General features: G+C 40.1%; 1 protein-coding gene across 1 annotated transcript in view; it reads left to right on the forward strand.

Moving 5' to 3' along the window:
* Nucleotides 1–6,580, forward strand: part of GADL1 (glutamate decarboxylase like 1) — a 166,409-nt gene extending 159,829 nt beyond the window's left edge. The window contains exon 14 of the mRNA XM_004377357.2: nt 6,357–6,580. Coding sequence (XP_004377414.1) covers nt 6,357–6,530 — 174 coding nt within the window. The 3' untranslated portion in view covers nt 6,531–6,580. The remainder of the gene's footprint in view (nt 1–6,356) is intronic.
* The last annotated feature ends 13,724 nt before the right edge of the window (nt 6,581–20,304 follow it).

Here is a 20,304-nt window from a genome sequence, read left to right on the forward strand (position 1 = left end):
ACAATAATAACATTTTCACACATTATTATTATTATTAGTGAATTGTGATAGAAGTTCAATGAGTATCAGCCTTGATGTTATCTTATGGCTTGTTTTCGCCAGGCAGTGTTCATTGACAAAGAAGACCTTCCCCTCTTGCCCACTAGCAACTACCTCAAGGAATTAATCTTACGGTCCATGGATCCATAAATAAAATGTGTTTTTACTGTCAAATCCTTCCTTATCTGATCCTCTGAGTCATAAGAGCTATTTGGTTACTTTTTTTATAATCTTGGAAAGTCAGTGACAAAGTTAGACTTAGAAATGTGGTTCTTTTGCCATGTGTTTTACCCTTGCAAACCCATTCTTGTGCCTTACAAAAGAAGAAAAACTTAGACCTCCAAACTCCCTTGATATGAAAACATCCAAGGTGCCCTGTTACTGTGACCTTTCTTGCTCACGTTAGGAAATATTTTTGGTTCATTTACAAGAAACGCAGGCCTGAAAGATTTGCTTTGGTAATTGGTTAATGTTATGAGCTGGCGTCACAATTCTAAAGCTCTCCAAAGGTAAGGAATAAGATAGCATTTTAGGGGGAAAAAGTAAACAAGAATAGACTGTGCATATCAAGCTAAAGGCAAGAACACGCCTGTTTTAAATTTGAAATTGGCGGTAAGCCAGAGCTGATTATACCCTGGGTACCTAGGGGAGGTGGAGATGAATAGAAAGGGAATTTTTGTTAAAAATACATGTATACATCCCTGCAGAACCACAGGCTGTAAGCTCTAAAATTGATAGCCCGTGACTCTTCTGGCCAGACATTTGTCCTGTGTGAACCTGGTAAAAACCCTAATATTGATAAGCACTGGTACTAGCATGTTTTTATCTCATAGCTTCAGTTTACATTCCAGAGGCCACTTGTTCTTTGAATCCAAAATAAAAGTGCCTTTGGCGTGAGCTTAAGGCTGACTGTGGTTCTGCAATGTCCTGTGACCAAATACGGGAATCGTAAGAGCCAAGAGTGAGAACTGACTCCATGGCAACTGATGTTTTTTAAGAGCAGCAGAGGAGAGATGGTGGGCTGGAAGTTTAAACTGCAGGTAATTATGCAGACTCACACACGGACATCCACACACCAACACACGCATGTTTGTGCATACAACATGCACGTGCTTGCGCAAACACACAGATACATACACACACACACATACACTCACCCATATGCACACATACACGTGCACACACACACCCACATCCAGTTTACCACGAGAAGCCCTCCTACCTAAGATGATCAGGACTGGACAGATAAATCAGAGATTTCTCAAAAAAAAGGAAAAGTGACAGATACATACATAACTTAAACATTTTAACTTAAAACACATCTGTGTACGTTTATTTCCCCATCTTTTGATGGAAAGACAAGGCATTTCTTGAGTAGAAATCTGATGATTAGAGTGCCTTCTCACGTTCTTGCATAAATTACGTTTTTCATGAGTCCTCTGTCATATCCAGCCTGGATTTCGTTAAGTGGAGTGAGTACTCAAACATCTGGTAGCAATCTGAGTGCAGAACCCGTCTGGACTCTAAGATTTTGTTTTACAAACTTTTATAGTTCTTTTGCCGTACTTAATTTGACAGCAATAATGCTTAGTAACCTCCTTTATCTAGTCTTTCCAAAGGATCAACTTAGTTTTTATGGAAACAAGTCTCTTTTTTTGCACTCACCTTCCATTGGTTTACATATTATTTCACTAGGTTTTATAATTCTGATAACAAATACTACATGCGTACATAGCCTTGGGAGAAAACTCAACTGATGCTTGGAGGACATACGAATTCAAATATTGAGAGTGGATATATGTAGATCTAAAAAAAAAAAAACATTGCCATCGAGTCGATTTTGATTCATAGCAACCCTATGAGACAGAGTAAACTGCCCCACAGGGTTTCCAAGGCTGAAATCTTTACGGAAGCCAACTGCCATACCTTTCTCCCACAGAGCAGCTGGTGGGTTCAAACCTGCAACCTTTCGGTTAAGCACTTTAACCACTGCACCACCAGGGCTCCTTATATGTAGACATAGTAGAGAGTAAATGCTAGCTTCTAGCTTTCAGCATGCACTGAACATCTGTCACTAAGTTTTGCAGAAAGAATGGAGGCTGTTGTTTATTTAACCCTAATTATCTAATTTCTAAAAAGCTCAGACTAAAATTTGTGACACATTTCCAGAAATTTATAGAACCTGATGGTGCACTTTTTTTTTCAATAATGACCTCCAACTTCATCTTTTTTTCATTTATTATTCCTTTATGCCCACATATTTTCTTTACATGTGTTGTCATATTGTAAGAGGCCTCCAGTTCTTCACTAGAGGGGCAGTGTGACTGTGCTAAATTGTTTGTTTTGGTTGTTGCAGGCACAGTGTAGTTCATGTTTTCAAAGACTTAGGTTCTAAGATTAGCACATAAGGAAAAAAAATCATTGAAATTACCCTTGAACACCCCTTGAGAAGGCTCTGTGGTTGAGTCCCATGTGTCGTGTCTCCGGAGTCCTAACGCACCCAATTTCTCTGTCAGTTTAGGAATAAATCATGATTGTGTTGAGCATCAGATGAAATAGTTTGGCTTGCCAATAGTGGATAATCTGACAAAAAAATAGTTTTGTTCAAAAACTTGAGTGGAGTGGGATGGTCACACAATGAGAGAATCGTGGAAACTGGAATTTATGCCCCTCACCAAGGTGTTTCAAGGCACATTCTGCCTGGTACTGTTTATCTATGCATCCTCCCTTCTAGATTAGCTAAATCTCATCTCACCTTCCTGAGAAGACGAGGACAGAAACTCGTCACATTCCCTTTCTACACATTCGCGTAGGACACACTAAAAAATTTTCCAAAGAGTTAAAACAAAATTGAAATAGCAAACCTTTCATTGTATTTCCAAGCCAGTAAATGATATTCTTAACTTTTTACCTTAGTGTTTCAAAAATTAATTTTATTATTTTAAAAGTTTACAACCTAGCTCTTGGATGGTCATGCTACAGACTTGAAAACAGACTCATTTTCCCATGTGATTCTTAAATTGGACTAATTTCTTCAAATATTAAACTTTTAGGAAAATTTGTACATGTGAATTATCAGAGTCCACACTTCTCAAGTCAGCTAAAAATCCTTAAAACATGAGTGTTTTGGTTTTACTACCTCCTTTACATCTCTTGGGAAGTCCCTGGGTGGCGCAAACAGTTAAGCCCTTGACTATGAACCAAAAAGTTTATGGTTCAAACCTACCCAGAGGCACCTCTGAAGAAAGGTCTGGAGATTTGCTTCCAAGAGGTCACAGGCTTGAAAACCCTAGAGCTCAGTTCTACTTTGAAACACATGGGGTTGCCATGAATCAGAATCAACTTGAGTGCAATGGGTTACACCTCATAAAAAAAGATGGATGTTTATATTTCACATTGAAGATAATATCAAACTTTCTTTTTATCATAGGACCTTTACTTTAGTCAAATATTTTCAAAGCATAATAATTTATAGAAAGGTGCAGGCTCCTATTAGTAAATGATTCATCTACAAAATAGAACTGCATGTAATACCTGCATCAGGGTTTTCCTTGGTAGACTATCAATGCAAAAAAAATTTTTGCATCTATGACTAATTTTCTTTATTCTAGACAACTGAACTGGGATATTTCTTAGGTCAGACAAATTTGGGAGTGTAACATTTGACACTTTTGGGATTGTCACCCCTGAGGACACTTGATTTGTTTAATGAGGCAACATTACATCATCGTCGTTGTTAGGTGCTGTCAAGTCGGTTCCAACTAATAGCAACCCTACGTACAACAGAATGAAACACTGCCTGTTCCTGCACCATCTTCACAATCGTTATGTTTGACCCCATTGTTGCAGCCACTTGCCAGTCCATCTCGTTGAGGGTCTTCCTCTTTTTCACTGACCCTCCACTTTACCAAGCATGATGTCCTTCTCCAGGGACTGGTCCCTCCTGATAACATGACAAAGTCTCGCCATACTTGCTTCCAGTGAGCATTCTGGTTGTACCTATTCCAAGACAGATTTGTTCATTCTTCTGGCAGTCCATGGTATATTCAGTACTTTTCACCAGCACCACAATTCAAAGGCATCAGTTCTTCTTCGGTCTTCCTTATTCCTTGCCCAGCTTTCACATGCATATGAGACAATTGAAAACACTGTGGCTTGGGTCAGGCGCACGTTAGTCTTCAAATTGACATCTTTGCTGTTTTGTTTTGTTTTTGCAAGTAGATTTGCCCAATGCAATGCATCATGTCATTTCTTGACTACTGCTTCCATGGGTGTTGATTGTGGATCCGAGTAAAATGAAATCCGTGACAACTTCAGTCTTTTCTCCGTTTATCATGATATTGCTTATTGATCCAGTTGTGAGGATTTTTGTTTTCTTGATGTTGCAGTGTAATCCATACTGAAGCCTGTAGTCTTTGATCTTCGTCAGTAAGTGCTTCAAGTCCTCTTCACTTTTAGAAGGCAAGGTTGTGTCATCTGCATAATGTAGGTTGTTAATGAGTCTTCCTCCGATCCTGATGCCCTGTTCTTCATATAAGCCAGCTTCTTGGATTATTTGCTCAGCATATAGATTGAATAAGTATCGTGAAAATATACAACCCTGATGCCCATCTTTCCAACATTGCATAATCGTTTAGATTTCAGAAATGGCTTTCCCACTTCCTAAACAGGTGACCTTGAGCTATTTTCTTAGTCTCTGTACACCTTAGTCTCCTCATCTATAAGTTGGCATCTTAATAGTATCTCTGTCATGGAGTTATTGTGAAGATTAAATGAATTAATATATCTAAAACACTTGAATCAGTCCTGCCCTGTCATAAGTTCACAACAAATTGTTGTTGTTAGGTGCCGTCAAGTCAGTTCCGACTCGTAGTGACCCTGTGTACAACAGAACGAAACACTGGCCAGTCCTGCACCATCCTGGCAATCGTTATGGTTGAGGCCATCGTTACAGCCACTGTGTCATTCTATCTCGTTGAGTGTCTTCCTGTCTTTCGCTGCCCCCCTACCAAGTATGATGTCCTTCTCCAGGGACTGGTCCCTCCTGATAACATGTCAGCGGTGTAATGAATTGCTTAATATGGCCTTTCTTGCCATGGTCTTGTAACTCCCACCCAAGTGATTGGGCAGGACTGTGTGATAGAATAATTGTGGCCCACCAAAGGAATTGGTCAGTTTTGCCATTCCTCTGTGTTTGAAATGAGCCACCCCAGAGGTGGGAAAGAGAGAAGAGCTTACCACCACCAAGGAAGGAGAGACCTGCAGGAGAGACCTGCAAGAGAGACCTGCAGGAGACGGCACCGTGGGCTTCCTGGCCCGTGGAGGGAGAAAGCTGAGCACCTTTGGGCAGAGACTAAGGGCCAGAGAGAGGTGTGCCTGCGAGCACGGCTGGGAAGAAGCTGTCCTGGTAGAAGAACTGTACCATTGAGTGTTCCTGAACCTTAATTGTAATCTCGTACTTCCCTAATAAACACCATAATCATGATATTGTCTGTGAGTTCTGAGTAGCCATTGAAGTGAATTATCAAACCCAGCAGAGAGGTAGAGAGTGCTGTGGGAGGTACGGTTGGTGTCAGAGTTGATAAAGATTGCGGAGAGAGGAGCCTTGTCCGGCTTCCACTTCATGGGAGTCTGTCTTGCGCTTTTGATCTTGGTTCTCCTTCCTCCTTGTGGGGTTGGAGGAGGTTAGACACTGCCCCCGTGCAGTTTTTACAGTGTCCAAAGTACATGAGATAAAGCCTCACTATCCTTGCTGCTTAGGAGTATTGTGGCTGTACTTGTTCATTCTTTTGGCAGTATATTCAATATTCTTTGCCAACACCATAATTCAAAGGCATCCATTCTTCTTCAGTCTTCCTCATTCATTGTCCAGATTTTGTATGCTTATGAGGCAATTGAAAACACCATGACTTGGGTCAGGTGCACCTGAGTCCTCAAACTGACATCTTTGCTTTTTAACACTTTCAAGAGGTCTTTTGCAGTAGATTTGCCCAATGCAATACATCTTTTGATTTCTTGACTGCTGCTCTCATGGGTATTGATTGTGGATCCAAGTAACGTGAAATCGTTGACAACTTCAGTCTTTTCTCTGTTTACCATCATGTTGCTTATTGGTCTGGTTGTGAGGATTTTTGTTTTCTTTATGTTGAGGTGTAATCCATACACAATAAATTACTATGAATAATGTCGACCTTGTATACATGAGAATGGGATCCACACCAGTGGGTGCCAGGAAATATCAAATGATTTGTTAAAATGTAGTTGTAAAGATTTGGTGTTCAGGTCTTTCACTCACTCCCCTTCTCTCACTCATGCAGGTTGCCCCAGCCATTAAGGAGAGGATGATGAAGAAGGGAAGCCTGATGCTTGGCTACCAGCCCCACCGGGGGAAGGTTAACTTCTTCCGCCAGGTGGTGATCAGCTCTCAAGTGAGCCGGGAGGATATGGACTTCCTTCTGGATGAGATAGACCTACTGGGTAGAGACATGTAGCTGTGGCTTTTCGTCCCCCCAGGCTCGGATCCTGTCCTGGAGAGGGTTACAGATACAGGAGACCTAGAGACACATAGTAGATATTAGACTGTCTAATGAGAAATAGCAAATGCTTCCAGCTCAGGCCCAGCAAAACCAAACTGCTAAGTGAATAATGTTAGGGACTCTTTAGCTGCCTGGGCATGACTGTTCCTATAAAGGAGGAAAGTAAACAGTTGATTTTCTTAAGGATTTTTCCTGGGGCATGGCCTTGAAGAAACTTAGTTTAGTAAGAACATTATAGGTTCTGGGTTCTAAGCTTTCATTGCTCTTTAAAGCACATATAAATTAATAGTTTAAAGCAGAGGTTCTCAAAGTGTGGTCTCCAAGCCCGCAGCATCAGCATCACCAGGAACTTGTTAGAAATACACATTCTTGGGCCCCCGCTCAGATCTACTGAATCAGATGCCCTGGGGGTGGGCTGTGGTGTTCTGTGTTTCAACAAGCCTTCCAGGTGATTCTGATGCATGGTGAAGTCTAAGGACCACTGATTAGAGGAACTTTGTAACAACTGGAAGCCCTGTTGGCACAGTGGTTAAGAGCTCAGCTGCTAACCAAAAGATTGGCAGTTCAAATCCCAGCTGCTCCTTGGAAACCCTATGGGGCAGTTCTAGTCTGTTCTGTAGGGTTGCTGTGAGTTGGAATTGACTCAAAGGCTGAATTCGTTCTGACGTTTTAACAGCAAAGACGTATCTAATCTGTCAGTGACCTCTGAGCTGTCTTTGAAAATACAGCTGTGGCATCTATAGCATGAATGTGTAGGGGCATGAGAAGCATGTTAAAGCTATTTTTAAAAGACAAATTATATAAGATGTTTATTTTATAAAGATTGTCTTTTACGCAGGCTGAATATTTATTCCCCAAAATTAAAATGAACCATTATCTATTTTAGTATATCTAAATCAGAGCTACGGATAAGACAGACACCTCATAGTGTGAGCCTTTCAATCAAAGAATAGTAGTCTTAATTCACTTCCCAAAATCATTTGTGTCATTAACTGGGAGGGAACATTAGATATGTATGTCTCTAACTGAGTCCTTCTCTTAGCTTGAGGGGCTCATTTCTTATCTTGCTCTCTGCCTTGTAGGGAATACCAGAATGAAGTCCAGAGTTGTACAACATTCTATTTCCCAAGCTTTGATATGACAACGTAGAATACTAAATAGTTGCTATTGGGCAGAGAATCTGAGAATCAGGGACCTTACAGTGGAAAATACCTCCTCCATTTCTACCGGGATTGAATGATTGTGGTCCTGTCTCTGATCCTGGTCCTAAATTTCTAGGAGGGTTTTATGTGACTAAGACATGGACAGAATTCAGAGGTATAGGTGTAGACGCAGGTGAGTTTAGCAAGGTTTAAGATTATGAATCTAACTAGAGCTCTGCATTGAAGGGTGAATGAATGGAAAGTGTTCAAGTGTTAGACTTAGCATATACGATTACCAGTTGGAATCGACTCGATGGCAGTGGGTTTGGTTTTTTGGACTCCATCATTAATTTACATCATTTAAGTTTGGAAGAGCAAAAAAAACTGATGTATAACTCTACTTGATTTTATTCCATATTTTCCTTTTGGTGTGTGTGGTTTTTCAATATCTATATTGATCAAAGAATATTTTAATCTCTGTCTGAATTCTAATTCTCTGGTGATACAGCTAGTTGTGTGTGTGCATCTGTGTGTGTGTTTTGCATTTCTTGTTGCCTTTTTGTTTTAATGTCTTCATGAAATGTTCCTAGAATGATGGTTGCAATAATTTGGGTTTCACAAAATAAAAAAATAACACTAGAATACACTTAGCGTTATTGACTTTTCTTTCCCTGTCATCTCTTTACAGGATTACATGCATACATTTTAGAATTCAGCTGGGCTTCGCTGGCATTTTAGTTAGTGATTGAAGGAATAGGTTGGAAGCTGTGTTTTTTTAGTTAACATCTTGAATAAAAATGGAAAAAGCAAAATGTGGATTTGTCTCTTATTTAGCGTTTCTTCATGTAACTACTAGGTAAGCTGTGTGAAACGCCATAGCCATAGCTCAGCTGCTGCTTTTCCTTTTCTGTAAAAGATGACAGTTTGGTCCTTGATCAATGAAAAAAAGCAACTGCTACCGGGTACTTTGAAAAACTCCGTTCTTTTTTTTTCTTGAAATGCTCAGATATACCACCCTCAATAAGGTATTTGACTGAATGGTCGTATATAATTTTTTGATAAAAAGTTGGTTATAATGCATTCATTCATTACAAATATTTAGAGGGTGCCTACTATCTTCCAGGCAATGGTCTAGGTGCTGGAGAAATGTGGTGAATAAAATAAAGTCCCTGCTCTTTTGGAACTTTCATTCAGTGGGGGCAGACAATCAACAGCAAATATATAATAAGTCAGGTGGTGATTAAGTGTTTTGGAGACAAATTAAGAAGAGTACGGGGATAGATTGTGGAAGTGCGAATGCGGATTGCTATTGTAGAAAAGTTGGTTAGAGAACGCCGCTCTGATGAAGTGACATTTGAGCAGAGACCTTAAGGAAATGAGGGAGTGAGACGTGGATATCTGGAGAAAGGGCATGGCAGATAAAGGGTGTGGTAAATTCAAAGGCCCGAGAAGCTGCATTTTTGATAAGTCCAAGGACCAACGTGGAGGTAAGTGTGGCTGAAACTGAATGAATGATGGAGCTAGCGGTAGAAGATGAGGTCAAAGAAATGGTTGGGAGTCAGTGTTGCAGGGCATTGTAGGAAGGAAACTTAGAGCTAGGTGGAGACACACTGGGGAATTTGAACAGAATATTGATGTGACTCGACTTAGAAGGATCACTGTGATTACTGTTTGGAGAGTAGGGTGCACGCGGAGCAACAGTGGACTCAAGGAGACCAAACAGGAGGCAGTTGCAACAGTTCAAGCAAGAAATTATGGTAGTTTATACTAGACTTGTAGTGTAGAAAGTGGTGAAAATGGGCCACATTTTGGAGACATTTAAAGATAGAGTTGATAGGGTTGGCCAATGGATTGGATAACTGTTGAAAGAGAAATGAGGAATTATGGAGAGTTCTATATATTTTTGACCTTGGCAAGTATTAAAAAAAAGAGCTGACATTTAATTAGATGAGAACTGCAAGAAGACCAATTTTCCATGGTTTTGTCCATGTAAAATGTGAACTAAGCCAACCAAAGATGATATATAAGTAATTACTTATATGAGTTTCAACTTCAGGGGCAGGGAAGTTGGGGCTGAAGATATAAATTTGAGAGCCATCAGCATACAGGTGTTATTTCAAAGTATGGAACCGGAATGGTTCATCTAGAGAGTGATTGTAGATAAAAAGGAGAAGCAGGCCAAAGACCAAGTCCTGGGACACTAGCTCAAGAAGAGGATGAACCAGCAAAAGAGACTAAAATGAAGCAGCCATGAAGTCAAGGAAGAACACAGAGAGTATGGTTGCCCAGAGCCCATCTGAAGAAACATTTTTCAGGAAGGAGGCAGTGATAAACTGCATCAAATGCTGGGAATGGGTCAAGTTTAGGAACTGAGAATAACTTTAGATTTGGCAATGTAGAGGTCATTTTATTTGCTAAAAATAAGCATTTAGAATATAATTTTCAATATTTCTTCCAACAGTAGTGAGATTTTATTCAATCAAAACACTTTTAAGCTCCTATTCTGTCTTTACATTTTTTACAGTAGTTCTCTATTGGAAAATGATTTAGGATCATAAAGAGATTTAAGTTAAGAAAGTAGTACAGTGGATCAGATAGGATGAGGTTTAATAGCATATAACAAAAAAACCAAATAGCTGTGGTTTGATTTGATGGGTTTGCTTTTCTTTATTGAAAATAAATCACAAAGTAGACAATCCAGAGATGGTGTCTTATATTTGGTTACCCTGGACGCAGATAGGAGACAAGATCTGAGGACAAGTGGCCTATTCACTACTGTTTAGGGGGTGGCAACATGAAACAGGGAAAGGAAGGAAAAACCACTAGATTGAACATTAGTGATCAAATTAGTGCTACGGACAACTGAGGCTCAATCCTGCTGGTGCTCTCTGAGAGAGGGTGTAGAACACACGTCAGAGATGCCCCATCTGAGGGATATGTGAGATGAGCTGTTAATTCATTGGATTAATTGGTTCAGGACTGATCCCAGGGGAATTAACTTCCCATGGCCATAGGAAGCCTTCATGCAGAGAGTCACAGATGCTTGCAACTAAAGCCTTCAACAGGATTGGTGAGCTTTTGTTACAGATGATATTGCCACCATGTCATCAGTGACCTAGAATCTGGATTCATTCTCAAGTTTTACTCATGGTTGTAATTTGGCTACTGTGGCTTCAGCCATTACGTCCACATTTCAGGCACCAAGAAAGAGAAAGAGACTTTCTAGAAGCCCCACGACCACCTCTCATTTGCCACACTTCTCTTTAGGGGAAATTCAGAAACGTTTTCATTTGTTTGATTTTTTTTTAATTTTGTTTTGCTGGATATATTTCTGTTCACAACCATGTAAGGAATTCCTTTAGTACTAAGAAAAATGTGAGAAGGGGAACTGGCAAACAACTCACAGTCCTTGTCACTGTGACACATGCATTGAGTGACATCATTTCTTAAGGCAATTTTTTTTTCCCCAGACAGCTCAGGTATTAACCTGGGTCGACAAAGTTTGATTCCATTTAAACGTTTTGGAGTAGAGTCTGTTTGGTTCAAGTTGATCAGAGCCAGCTTTGCCTCTAGCACCAGCATTAAGCCAACTAGAAATGTATAGCTACAACTTGAAATGTCTTGATCCTCTTGACTCAATTAAAGTCAATTTTGAACTGGAAAAAACGAAAACAAACAAAATTAGATTAAATTTAACCACCTCAGCACCAATTTGATTCCTCTTAATTTAAATTGGTCTGAACAAGTCCAATATTATTTGAACTGGCCTGATCCCAGTTTGAAGCAATTTTCTATCTCTTCTTCAATCACATCCTGGTTGAACCAATTTGACCTTGTGAGGACTCATTTCAACCAATTCAAAAAACTGTCCAGGATTTGTTTTTATACAGTTCAACTCAAGGAGAATTGGATCAAACTTACTCAATCCAACTGAATGCAGAAAGACTTTCCCTTTCCGGAAGCTCGGAAGCTTGGGTTCAGGGAGCACAGTCAAGTATTAGCAATGCAAAAGTGGACAATACCTGACCAGTTAGCTCTTCAGAGAAGACTCATCTAACACTACAAAGGATGACCCCTGGTTAACTCAAGTTATAAGTAGAGAAGAATCAGAGCTCTCAGTCCTCAGTCTGTCTTCCACTTCCTTCTCAACTGGCATGAAATCGATTGAATGAAGCGTTGGATACCCAGACTTTAAAGGCCCATTGGGGTGAAAGGAAAGGAAACACAGTAGCAAAAAATAAAAAAAAAATTATGTAGGTTTCCCATTTCCTTAACCCATTAATCCTTCAGTATAATATTTTTCAGGATCAAAATTCTACAAGCTTGAGGATCCTTTAATGCAGAAAACAAAAAACAAACTCGTTGCCATCCAGTCAGTTCCAACTCATAGCGACCCTATAGGACAGACTAAAAGTGCTCTATCGGGTTTCCAAGGAGTGGCTGGTGAATTCAAACTGCTGACCTTTTGATTAGCAGCCGTAGCTCTTAACCACTGCGCCACCACCAGGGCTCCAGTGCAGAAAACCAAGGATAATTACAACACCTAATATGTATAGAGCCCATACTACATGCCAAGCGCTATGCCAGCTACTTTACATGGTTTTATTTACTCCTCAAAACTCCTTAACAGATTCTTATTGTTGTTGTTGGGTGACATCGAGTTGATTCCAACTCACAGTGACCCCATGTGACAGAGTAGAACTGCTCCCGTAAGGTTTTCTTGGCTGTAATGAAAGCAGATCGCCAGGTCTTTCTCCCATGGAGCAGCTGGGTGGGTTGAAATCACCAACCTTTCAGTTAGCAGTTGAGCACTTAACCATTGTGCCACCAAGGCTTCGTACTTGCAATAGGTAGGATTCATTATTAACCTCATTTTACAATTGAGGAACTTGGGGCTCAGCAAGCTTAAGAAAATCCCCCATGATTATCAAGCTAGTGAGTGGTGTAGTCAAGAAAGCTAAATCTACCTCACCTCAAAACCTCATCTCAGGCCCTTAATTTCTTTACTGTAGCTATATGGAGAGGAAAGAGTGTGCTCAGACCAGTCCTACCAACCCATCCATGTCTGGCATCTCACAGATACTTGGCAAACAAAAGCGTCGATGATTGGGTTGATCACAGAAGATAAGAATTATATCATACTGCCATGGCCCCTGTCTCAACCCAGGATACTGGCATTTTCCTTTCATCTTTTTGCCAGTGAAGTTGGCAGTGTTATAGAGGGCCTTCCGAGCTGATGGGGTGGTTCTGAAGGAGACTTTTTATGCAGGTGACATTAGAGTATCAAGAAAGATTGGCTGAGATTTTAACCCTTATTTTAAAATGCAATAAGGACCACAGTGGAGGAAGAATAATTATTTTCTGACTATTTGGCCATTGCTGTATTTCTTAGACATTTCTTGAACTCTATGACCTCATTCCAAATGCCTACTGGGTAACTCCACTTGGGTGTCTCAAAGACACCTCAGACTCAGCCTACTGACTCAGAATTTCTTGTCCCCCACTCTGCATCCCTCCCAAAACCTGTTCCTTTGCCCATGGTTCTACCTCAGTGAATGACATCATTTTCCATCCAGTTTTGCAAACCAAAAATGTATCATTCATGCTTGATATCTCTATCTTCTTCTCTTCCCCATCCAATCCCTTAGCAGACCTTGTTGGATGTACCTTCAAAACATAGCTCTAATCCATCTATTTATTCACATCTCTATTGTCATGTCCAAATTCCAAGCTACTATCACCTCTGCCCTGGATTATAGTAACAGCCTCCTAATTGCATCCGTACATCAGTGCTGGGCTTTGTCTAATCCACTCACCAAATTGCAACCAGATTAAAACTGAAAACTGATCCTCTTTCTCACTTTCTTAAAAACTTTCAGAGCCTTTCTGTTTGCTCGTGGGATTGACAACTGCCAACCCCACAAAAGGCCACCAGAATACCTGTTGGTCAAGCAGAGATAAGTTAACTAGCCCTACCACAGTTGAGGGAAAACACTATTTTGAAAATCTTAGTGGTATCTCAGAAGGGAGAAGTAGGATATTTGTAGACTTGGAGTCTGGGCTCAAGTGTCTTTCAAAGGTAACTTACTGGGATTGGACACAGTTCATGATGTAATAAGTTTCGGGTTGGTAGGCACAGTGAGGGGAGTGTCTTGAAGCTAGTCTTGACAAATAAACTGTTGTTTGATACATAAGCTGTTTCCCCAGGTAAGAACTTTTGTGCCCTGATGGGAGAGATGAGTAACGTGTTCGTCCAGATAAATTGGTCTGCAGGAAATTCCTAAAGCTGACAGTAAAGTTACTCATTGATTTACAACCTTAACTTTCCGAGCCAGAATGTCCTGAGACACACAGTTAAATCATGCTGACGTAAGTGATCTCAGTTCTCAATCCTGATAGTTAAGCTATATGGAGGCAAGCGATTTCGATTCTCAGGATAAAGATCAAATTTCTGCAAGTGGCTGCCAAGACCCTGTATCACCTGAACTCTCCACACAGGTTCAGTCTTACGTTGTGCTGCCTCTCTCACATCAAGGTCCAGAGAATTCAGTCTTCTCTCAGAACCGGCTCCCCTTCCTTCTGTATGTCAAAACCTTTGTATGGTATTCTTTTTTTCTAAAATGCTCTTTCCTCTTTTTCCCCCTTCACCTCACTAAATTTCTACTTACAGTTCAGATCTCAGCTTCATTCTCAGTTCCTTGAGGATGCCTTCTCTGCCTGCCCCCACCCACTCAAAAGGGTATCTGCGCCAATGTAAGCACTTCTTAATTTTCTTAAAATTCTTATCATTATTTGTCGTTATACATCTCTGTGTATTTTTTAATTAAACTGTAATATCCACGGGAGGGTTTGCACATAGTAGTGGCTCAGTAAATAACTGTGAAAGGCTGACGAGCAGATGCATTAATTTGCCTTTGAAGATGATTTCCTTTATTTTGGAGACACGTAGATGTATAAATGTAGAACAACTACTTACCCATTGTCTTAAGAAAACTCTGAAATCACCTTTCACCCTAAACGAGATGCTACAAACTGAGATGTCAAGTGTTCTGATTAGTAAATGTGCCCTCACAGAAAAAGAGAAAATTTTCCCCTTAAAAATGAATTTAGCCTTGACTTATGGAGCCCTGGTGGCACAGTGGTTAATAATTATGGCTGCTAGCCAAAAGGTCGGCAGTTCAAATCCAGCAGCTGCTCCTTGGAAACCCTATGGGGCAGTTCTATTCTGTTCTATAGAGTCGCTGTGAGTTGGAATCAACTTGACGGCAATGGGTTTGGTTTGGTTTTTATCTTAGAAAGTTTTATTCTTGGGATACCTATAATTTTGATTTCTAAGTATTTTCTCACAAGAGAGTGTAAGATTAGGGCCCTGCCCACCTTAAGATATTACAAGTCATGGATTGGTTAACATTTCACTAACACAGCCCAGTACAGACTCACGTTTGAAATATTTTGCAATTCCAACCGATAGCTGGTAATTACGTAGTACACAAATAGCATAAACTGTGGCTCATGTGGATGATGAGTCCTAAACAATTGTTATTCTGTTATTTGAAAGCTGTATGGTTTCTTTGGGTAGGTCACATTCTGCCAGACACCAGAGGATAAGAAGCTCGTTAAACCATAATGGAAACAGCTCTTCTCTCTGCAGGTGGAGTCCGTTTCTGCTGGTAGGCTGAGTAGGAGAGACGGTGAGCAATAGATGCTTAAGGGCACTTCCTTACCTGCTCATCTCCCTACTCTTGGGACAGGACCCCACTATCACACTGAAGAACCCATGCTAGGTCTAGAAAGATGTCTTTCATTTCATACCTAAGTCAACAAGTGAGCTGAATGTATAGTTGAATGATTAGGTCGCTCAAGTGTCCAAGAACCCCAGTACCATGTTTCCTTAAGACCTCCATCTTGGGTATTGTGAGGATTTGTTTGGGATTCTCCACTGTCTGCAAACTCTGAGTGTCTGTGTAGAGTTGCAGCCAAATAGTAAGTCTAGGTGGGAATTTCTGCATCTCTTCTCCTAGTGTGAACAACCAAGGAAAAAGAACAGATCTGGAGAGTACATGTAAATTGATTATGTGGCATCTGGACCTACTCCAGCCCTGCTATCTAGCTAAACCACCAGAATAACACTCATGTGCCTAGCTCTGCATATTTCTGCTGTAGCATCGCATCCCCAATTTGACCTGAATAGATGTAGATTTAAGACCCCACTCCTAGTCTGTGTGTGTGTGTGTAGTTACAGGCTGTGGGCTATATTATAGGTTGCAGGCATGGTGGCTGTAGGGCTGGGGCTGGCTTGATCAGGATGCCGGCCAGGTTTTGGCATCAGGTCTGGGTTCTCTGAAGCCTGAAAGGAAGCAGGCGATTTCTAGTGGAATGCATTGATCCAGCAGCACCACCCTGGGAAAAGCCATGGATTGAATGTAGTAGAGGCCAAGACTAAACAATAAAATGCAGGTATCAAAGATGGGGAGGAAGCAGAATTGACACAGCTAGCGTTGGGAGGACTCAACTTCTAAATGAGATCAGTTGGGAATAAATAAAGGGTGTTGGTACCAAGGTCAATGACCTGAACATAGCTGATGTTTGAGTTTTACCTTTTTCAAGTCTGTGGTTTAATGTATGTGATCTATGTGTGGAGTGCACTATTCTAAAGGGCCAAGGTCAGCGGGAACTGTTAAGAATGAAGGCATTTGTGGAAGATTGATGTAAGACTTTGATTCTGAGCAAATGGAGAAGCAGTTGTCATCACCAGGGAAATTTGGAAGGAAGCTAGTTTGGTAGGCAAGTGGATGAATCTGATTTTGGATGAGCAAGGAACTTGCAATAAGAAGGATGTAATACAATACGGAAAACTGAAACATGATAACAATCATAAATTGCCATTACATGGGAAAACTGAAGAAAATCTGGGTCGCCAGCCACATTGCCAAATGCTGGCTTCTAAACAAAAAAAGTCTGATAATGAGAAACTAAAGGTTGGCATTTATGCTACTGCTGCTGCTGAGCTCATCCGTCTGGCTGAGTGTTGTGAGATGCTCCCTGCTGTGATGATAACTGAGTGGCTTGAAGTCTTGGGCCTGGTCCTATCCAAATGGATTGCCTTTGGCTCTTATTTTCAAAATAAGAAAGTATCCAGTGAATGTTCATCAAAGAGTCCATTGAATTAAGAACAAGAGCTACATGTTTTAGATGACTTTGGACCCCATTGTGAACTTGATTGCTTGCTGATGACTTTTCTTAATTTGAAGAGTGAGTAATTGTTCCTGAAATTCCTTCTCTCTCTTTTTCATCAAAATAACCATTAAATTTTGAAAATAAGAAAAATAATACTCAGCAACTGTTGCTCTAGATGATAAGAGTCAAGCATATTCTGAAGTCTAGTAAGATGACGTATCAATTTCTTTCCTGGTGGAAAATTAGATTCTGAGTGGGCTGCAGTGCTGAAGTGGGGCATCAAATTCAACTCGTCTATCCTGTGAAGGAGCCCTGGTGATAGAATGGTTAAGCACTCAGTTGCTAACCTAAATGTCAGAGGTTTGAACCCACCAGCTGCATTGCAGGAGAAGACTTGGTGATCTGCTTCTGAAAAGATTACAGCCTAAGAAATCCTACAGGGAAGTTCTACTCTGTCCTATAGGGTCACTAGGAGTTGAAATCTATTGATGCACACAACAAAAATTTTACTATGGGTTCCACAGGAACTTCAAGGCCACAGCATGACTGGGAAAGAAACGAGAAATGCCCACAACTTGCTAGGAGTAAAAGGCTAATGATATGATCTCATGGAGTTACCAAAAAAAAAAGAAAGAAAAAAAGGAATGACATTGCAGGGGGCAGAACTTGGTGGTGGGTGAGTGGAAAATATAAAGAAGTTGTTATTTTTTAAAACATATTCTAGTGCTAGATGGTTACCCAGATATTATTTGATTACATTTTTATAATAATCCTGAAAATGAGGTATTATTTTACCCATTTATTCGCTTTCATACATTCTGCAGACACTCATTCTGTTTCTACAATTCAACTTTGCACTAGAAGGAGCAGATATTAGCAATGATACTTTGATATTTAGATGAATAAAGCAAAAAATTGACTTGAGAAAACTGTCATGTGAAATAACACAGAGACAAAAAGATTGGGTCATAAAATAATAGCTGTGAAAGAACGAATTAAAGAATTAGGAGAAATTCTCCACTTCCACCCAAGGTGCAGTAATAGGGACCAGGTTTGTTCGCCCACATGAAGCAGCCACAAAACTGGACAAAATACACGAAACAGCAATAGTGATGACACTGAACCCTGGCAGTTAAAGGACATGGGAAATACGAACGAGCAAGGTGAATCTAATGCTTGCTCTGGTCTTCAGTCCTGAGAGTTCCTCTTGATGCCAATCCCCTTTTCTCCAAGAATGTCTGGTTCCTTTTAGTGGAGAATGACATTTAGAAATCTAGACACAAAATGTGCTTGTTATAATTAGAGTGTTACTCTCTCTAGGACAGCTCAGAAGACAGAGAAAAAAAAAATCCATTGCCATCGAGTCAATTCCAACTCATAGCGACCCTATAGGACAGAGTAGAACGGCCTTGTAGAGTTTTCAAGAAGGAGCTGGTGGATTCGAACTACTGAACTTTTGGTTAGCAGACGAGCTGTCAACCACTACGCCACCAGGGCTCTCTTGACAATATATTTTACTTATTTGTTCAACCCTATTGTATACATAAATTAGTTTCAGAATTACTAATCTTTGCCTGTGAGAAACAAATTTACCAACTAGAGTATGATGTTTGTGAACGGTTCTTTTATTCTTTAGCTTTACAGTATCCAATAAAAGCATTGTTTTCAAAATTATTTAGGTGAAGTCCTTTTTCCCAATCTCCTTCAGTGAGGTTATGCGGTACATTTGTAATTTATTGGTCATTGTCTGCATTCCTTTTGGGTTACTCAGGAATCATAGTTAATTTTTTTAGATTTGTGTATAGTAAAAGTTATCATTTGTCCTAGATATTTCTATCATTTTTAGAAACGTATAGAGTCAGGTATCCACCATTACAGCACAGAACAGGTCCATCACCCTAAAAATTCCCTCATGCAGCCACTTTGTAGTCAGCTCCTCCCCCACCTTCCACCCCTGGCAGGAACTGATCTGTTTTTCTATCCCCATATTATTGCCTTTTCCATAATGGCACATAAATGGAATCATACATATGTCGCCTTTGGGGTCTGGCTTCTTTCACTTGGTAAAATGCATTTAAGCTTCAGTCATATTGTTCTGTGAACCAATAGTTCATTTCTATTGATGAGTAGTATTCTGTTGTATGTGTGTACCACAGTTTGTTTATCCAGTCACCTGATGAAAGAGGAGCCTTGTTGACACAGTGGTTAAGAGCTTGGCTGCTAACAAAAAGGTCAGCAGTTCTAACCTACCAGCCTCTCCTTGGAAACCCTGTGAGGTAGTTCTACTAGGAATCGACTTGATGGCAATGGGTTTGGTTTTGGTTTTTGGCTTCTGTTGAAAGGCATCTGGGATGTTTCCAGTTTGGGGCAATTATGAATAAAGCTGCTGTAAAGATTTGTGTACAGGTTTTTGTGTGAACATATGTTTTCAATTCACCTGAGGGGATTGATGGGTCATATGCTAAGTTTATATTTAACTTTATAATAAATTGTCAAATTGTTTACCAAAGTTGCTACACCGTTTGCATTCCCACCAGCAATGCATGAGAGTTCCTGTTGCTCCATATACTCACTAACCCAAAACACACCCAATGCCGTAGAGTCCATTCCCACTCATAGTGACCCAATAGGACGGAGTAGAACTGCCCCATAGGCTTTCCAAGGAGCAGCTGGTGGATTCAGACTGCCGACCTTTGGGTTAGCAGCCAAGCTCTTAACCACTGCACCACCAGGGTGCCTATATATTCACTAGCATATCATAATGCCAGTTTGCTTATTTAAAATTTTATTCATTTTGTTGTGATTGTTGAGAATATACACTAGCAAAACACCAATCCAACAGTTTCTACATGTACAATTCAGTGACATTGATTACATTCTTCAAGTTATACAGCCATTCTCAACCTTTTCTGAATTGCTCCTCCCCCACTAACATAAACTCACTGACCCCTCAGGTTCATATCTAAATTTTTGAGTTGCTGTTGTCAATTTGATCCCATATAGATAGTTCTTAAAAGAGCCTAATGCTCAAGGCAGACATTTTTTTTACTAGTTAAGCTAAACTATGTTTGGTTTTAAGAAGACTTCAGGGGATTTTTTTTTTTTTTTATTAGCCATTGTATTACTTGTGCAGTGATGTTTCCTTGTGGTTTTAATTTGCATTTCCCTAATGAATGATAATGTTGAGCTTCTTTTCATATGCTTATTTGCCATCTGTATATCTTATTTGGTCAAGTTACTATTCAGTAATTCCCCCCCTCCTTTTTTTTTTTTAATAGGTTTATTTTCTTAACATTGAGCTGTAAGTGTCCTTTATCTATCCTGGATCCAAGTTCTTTATGAGATACATGATTTGCAGGTATTTTCTCCAATCGGTGGTTTATCATTTCCTTCTCTTAACATCACTCTTC

The sequence above is a fragment of the Trichechus manatus genome, unplaced genomic scaffold, assembly GCF_000243295.1.
Source record: "Trichechus manatus latirostris isolate Lorelei unplaced genomic scaffold, TriManLat1.0 scaffold00049, whole genome shotgun sequence".
Classification (NCBI taxonomy): Eukaryota; Metazoa; Chordata; class Mammalia; order Sirenia; family Trichechidae; genus Trichechus; species Trichechus manatus.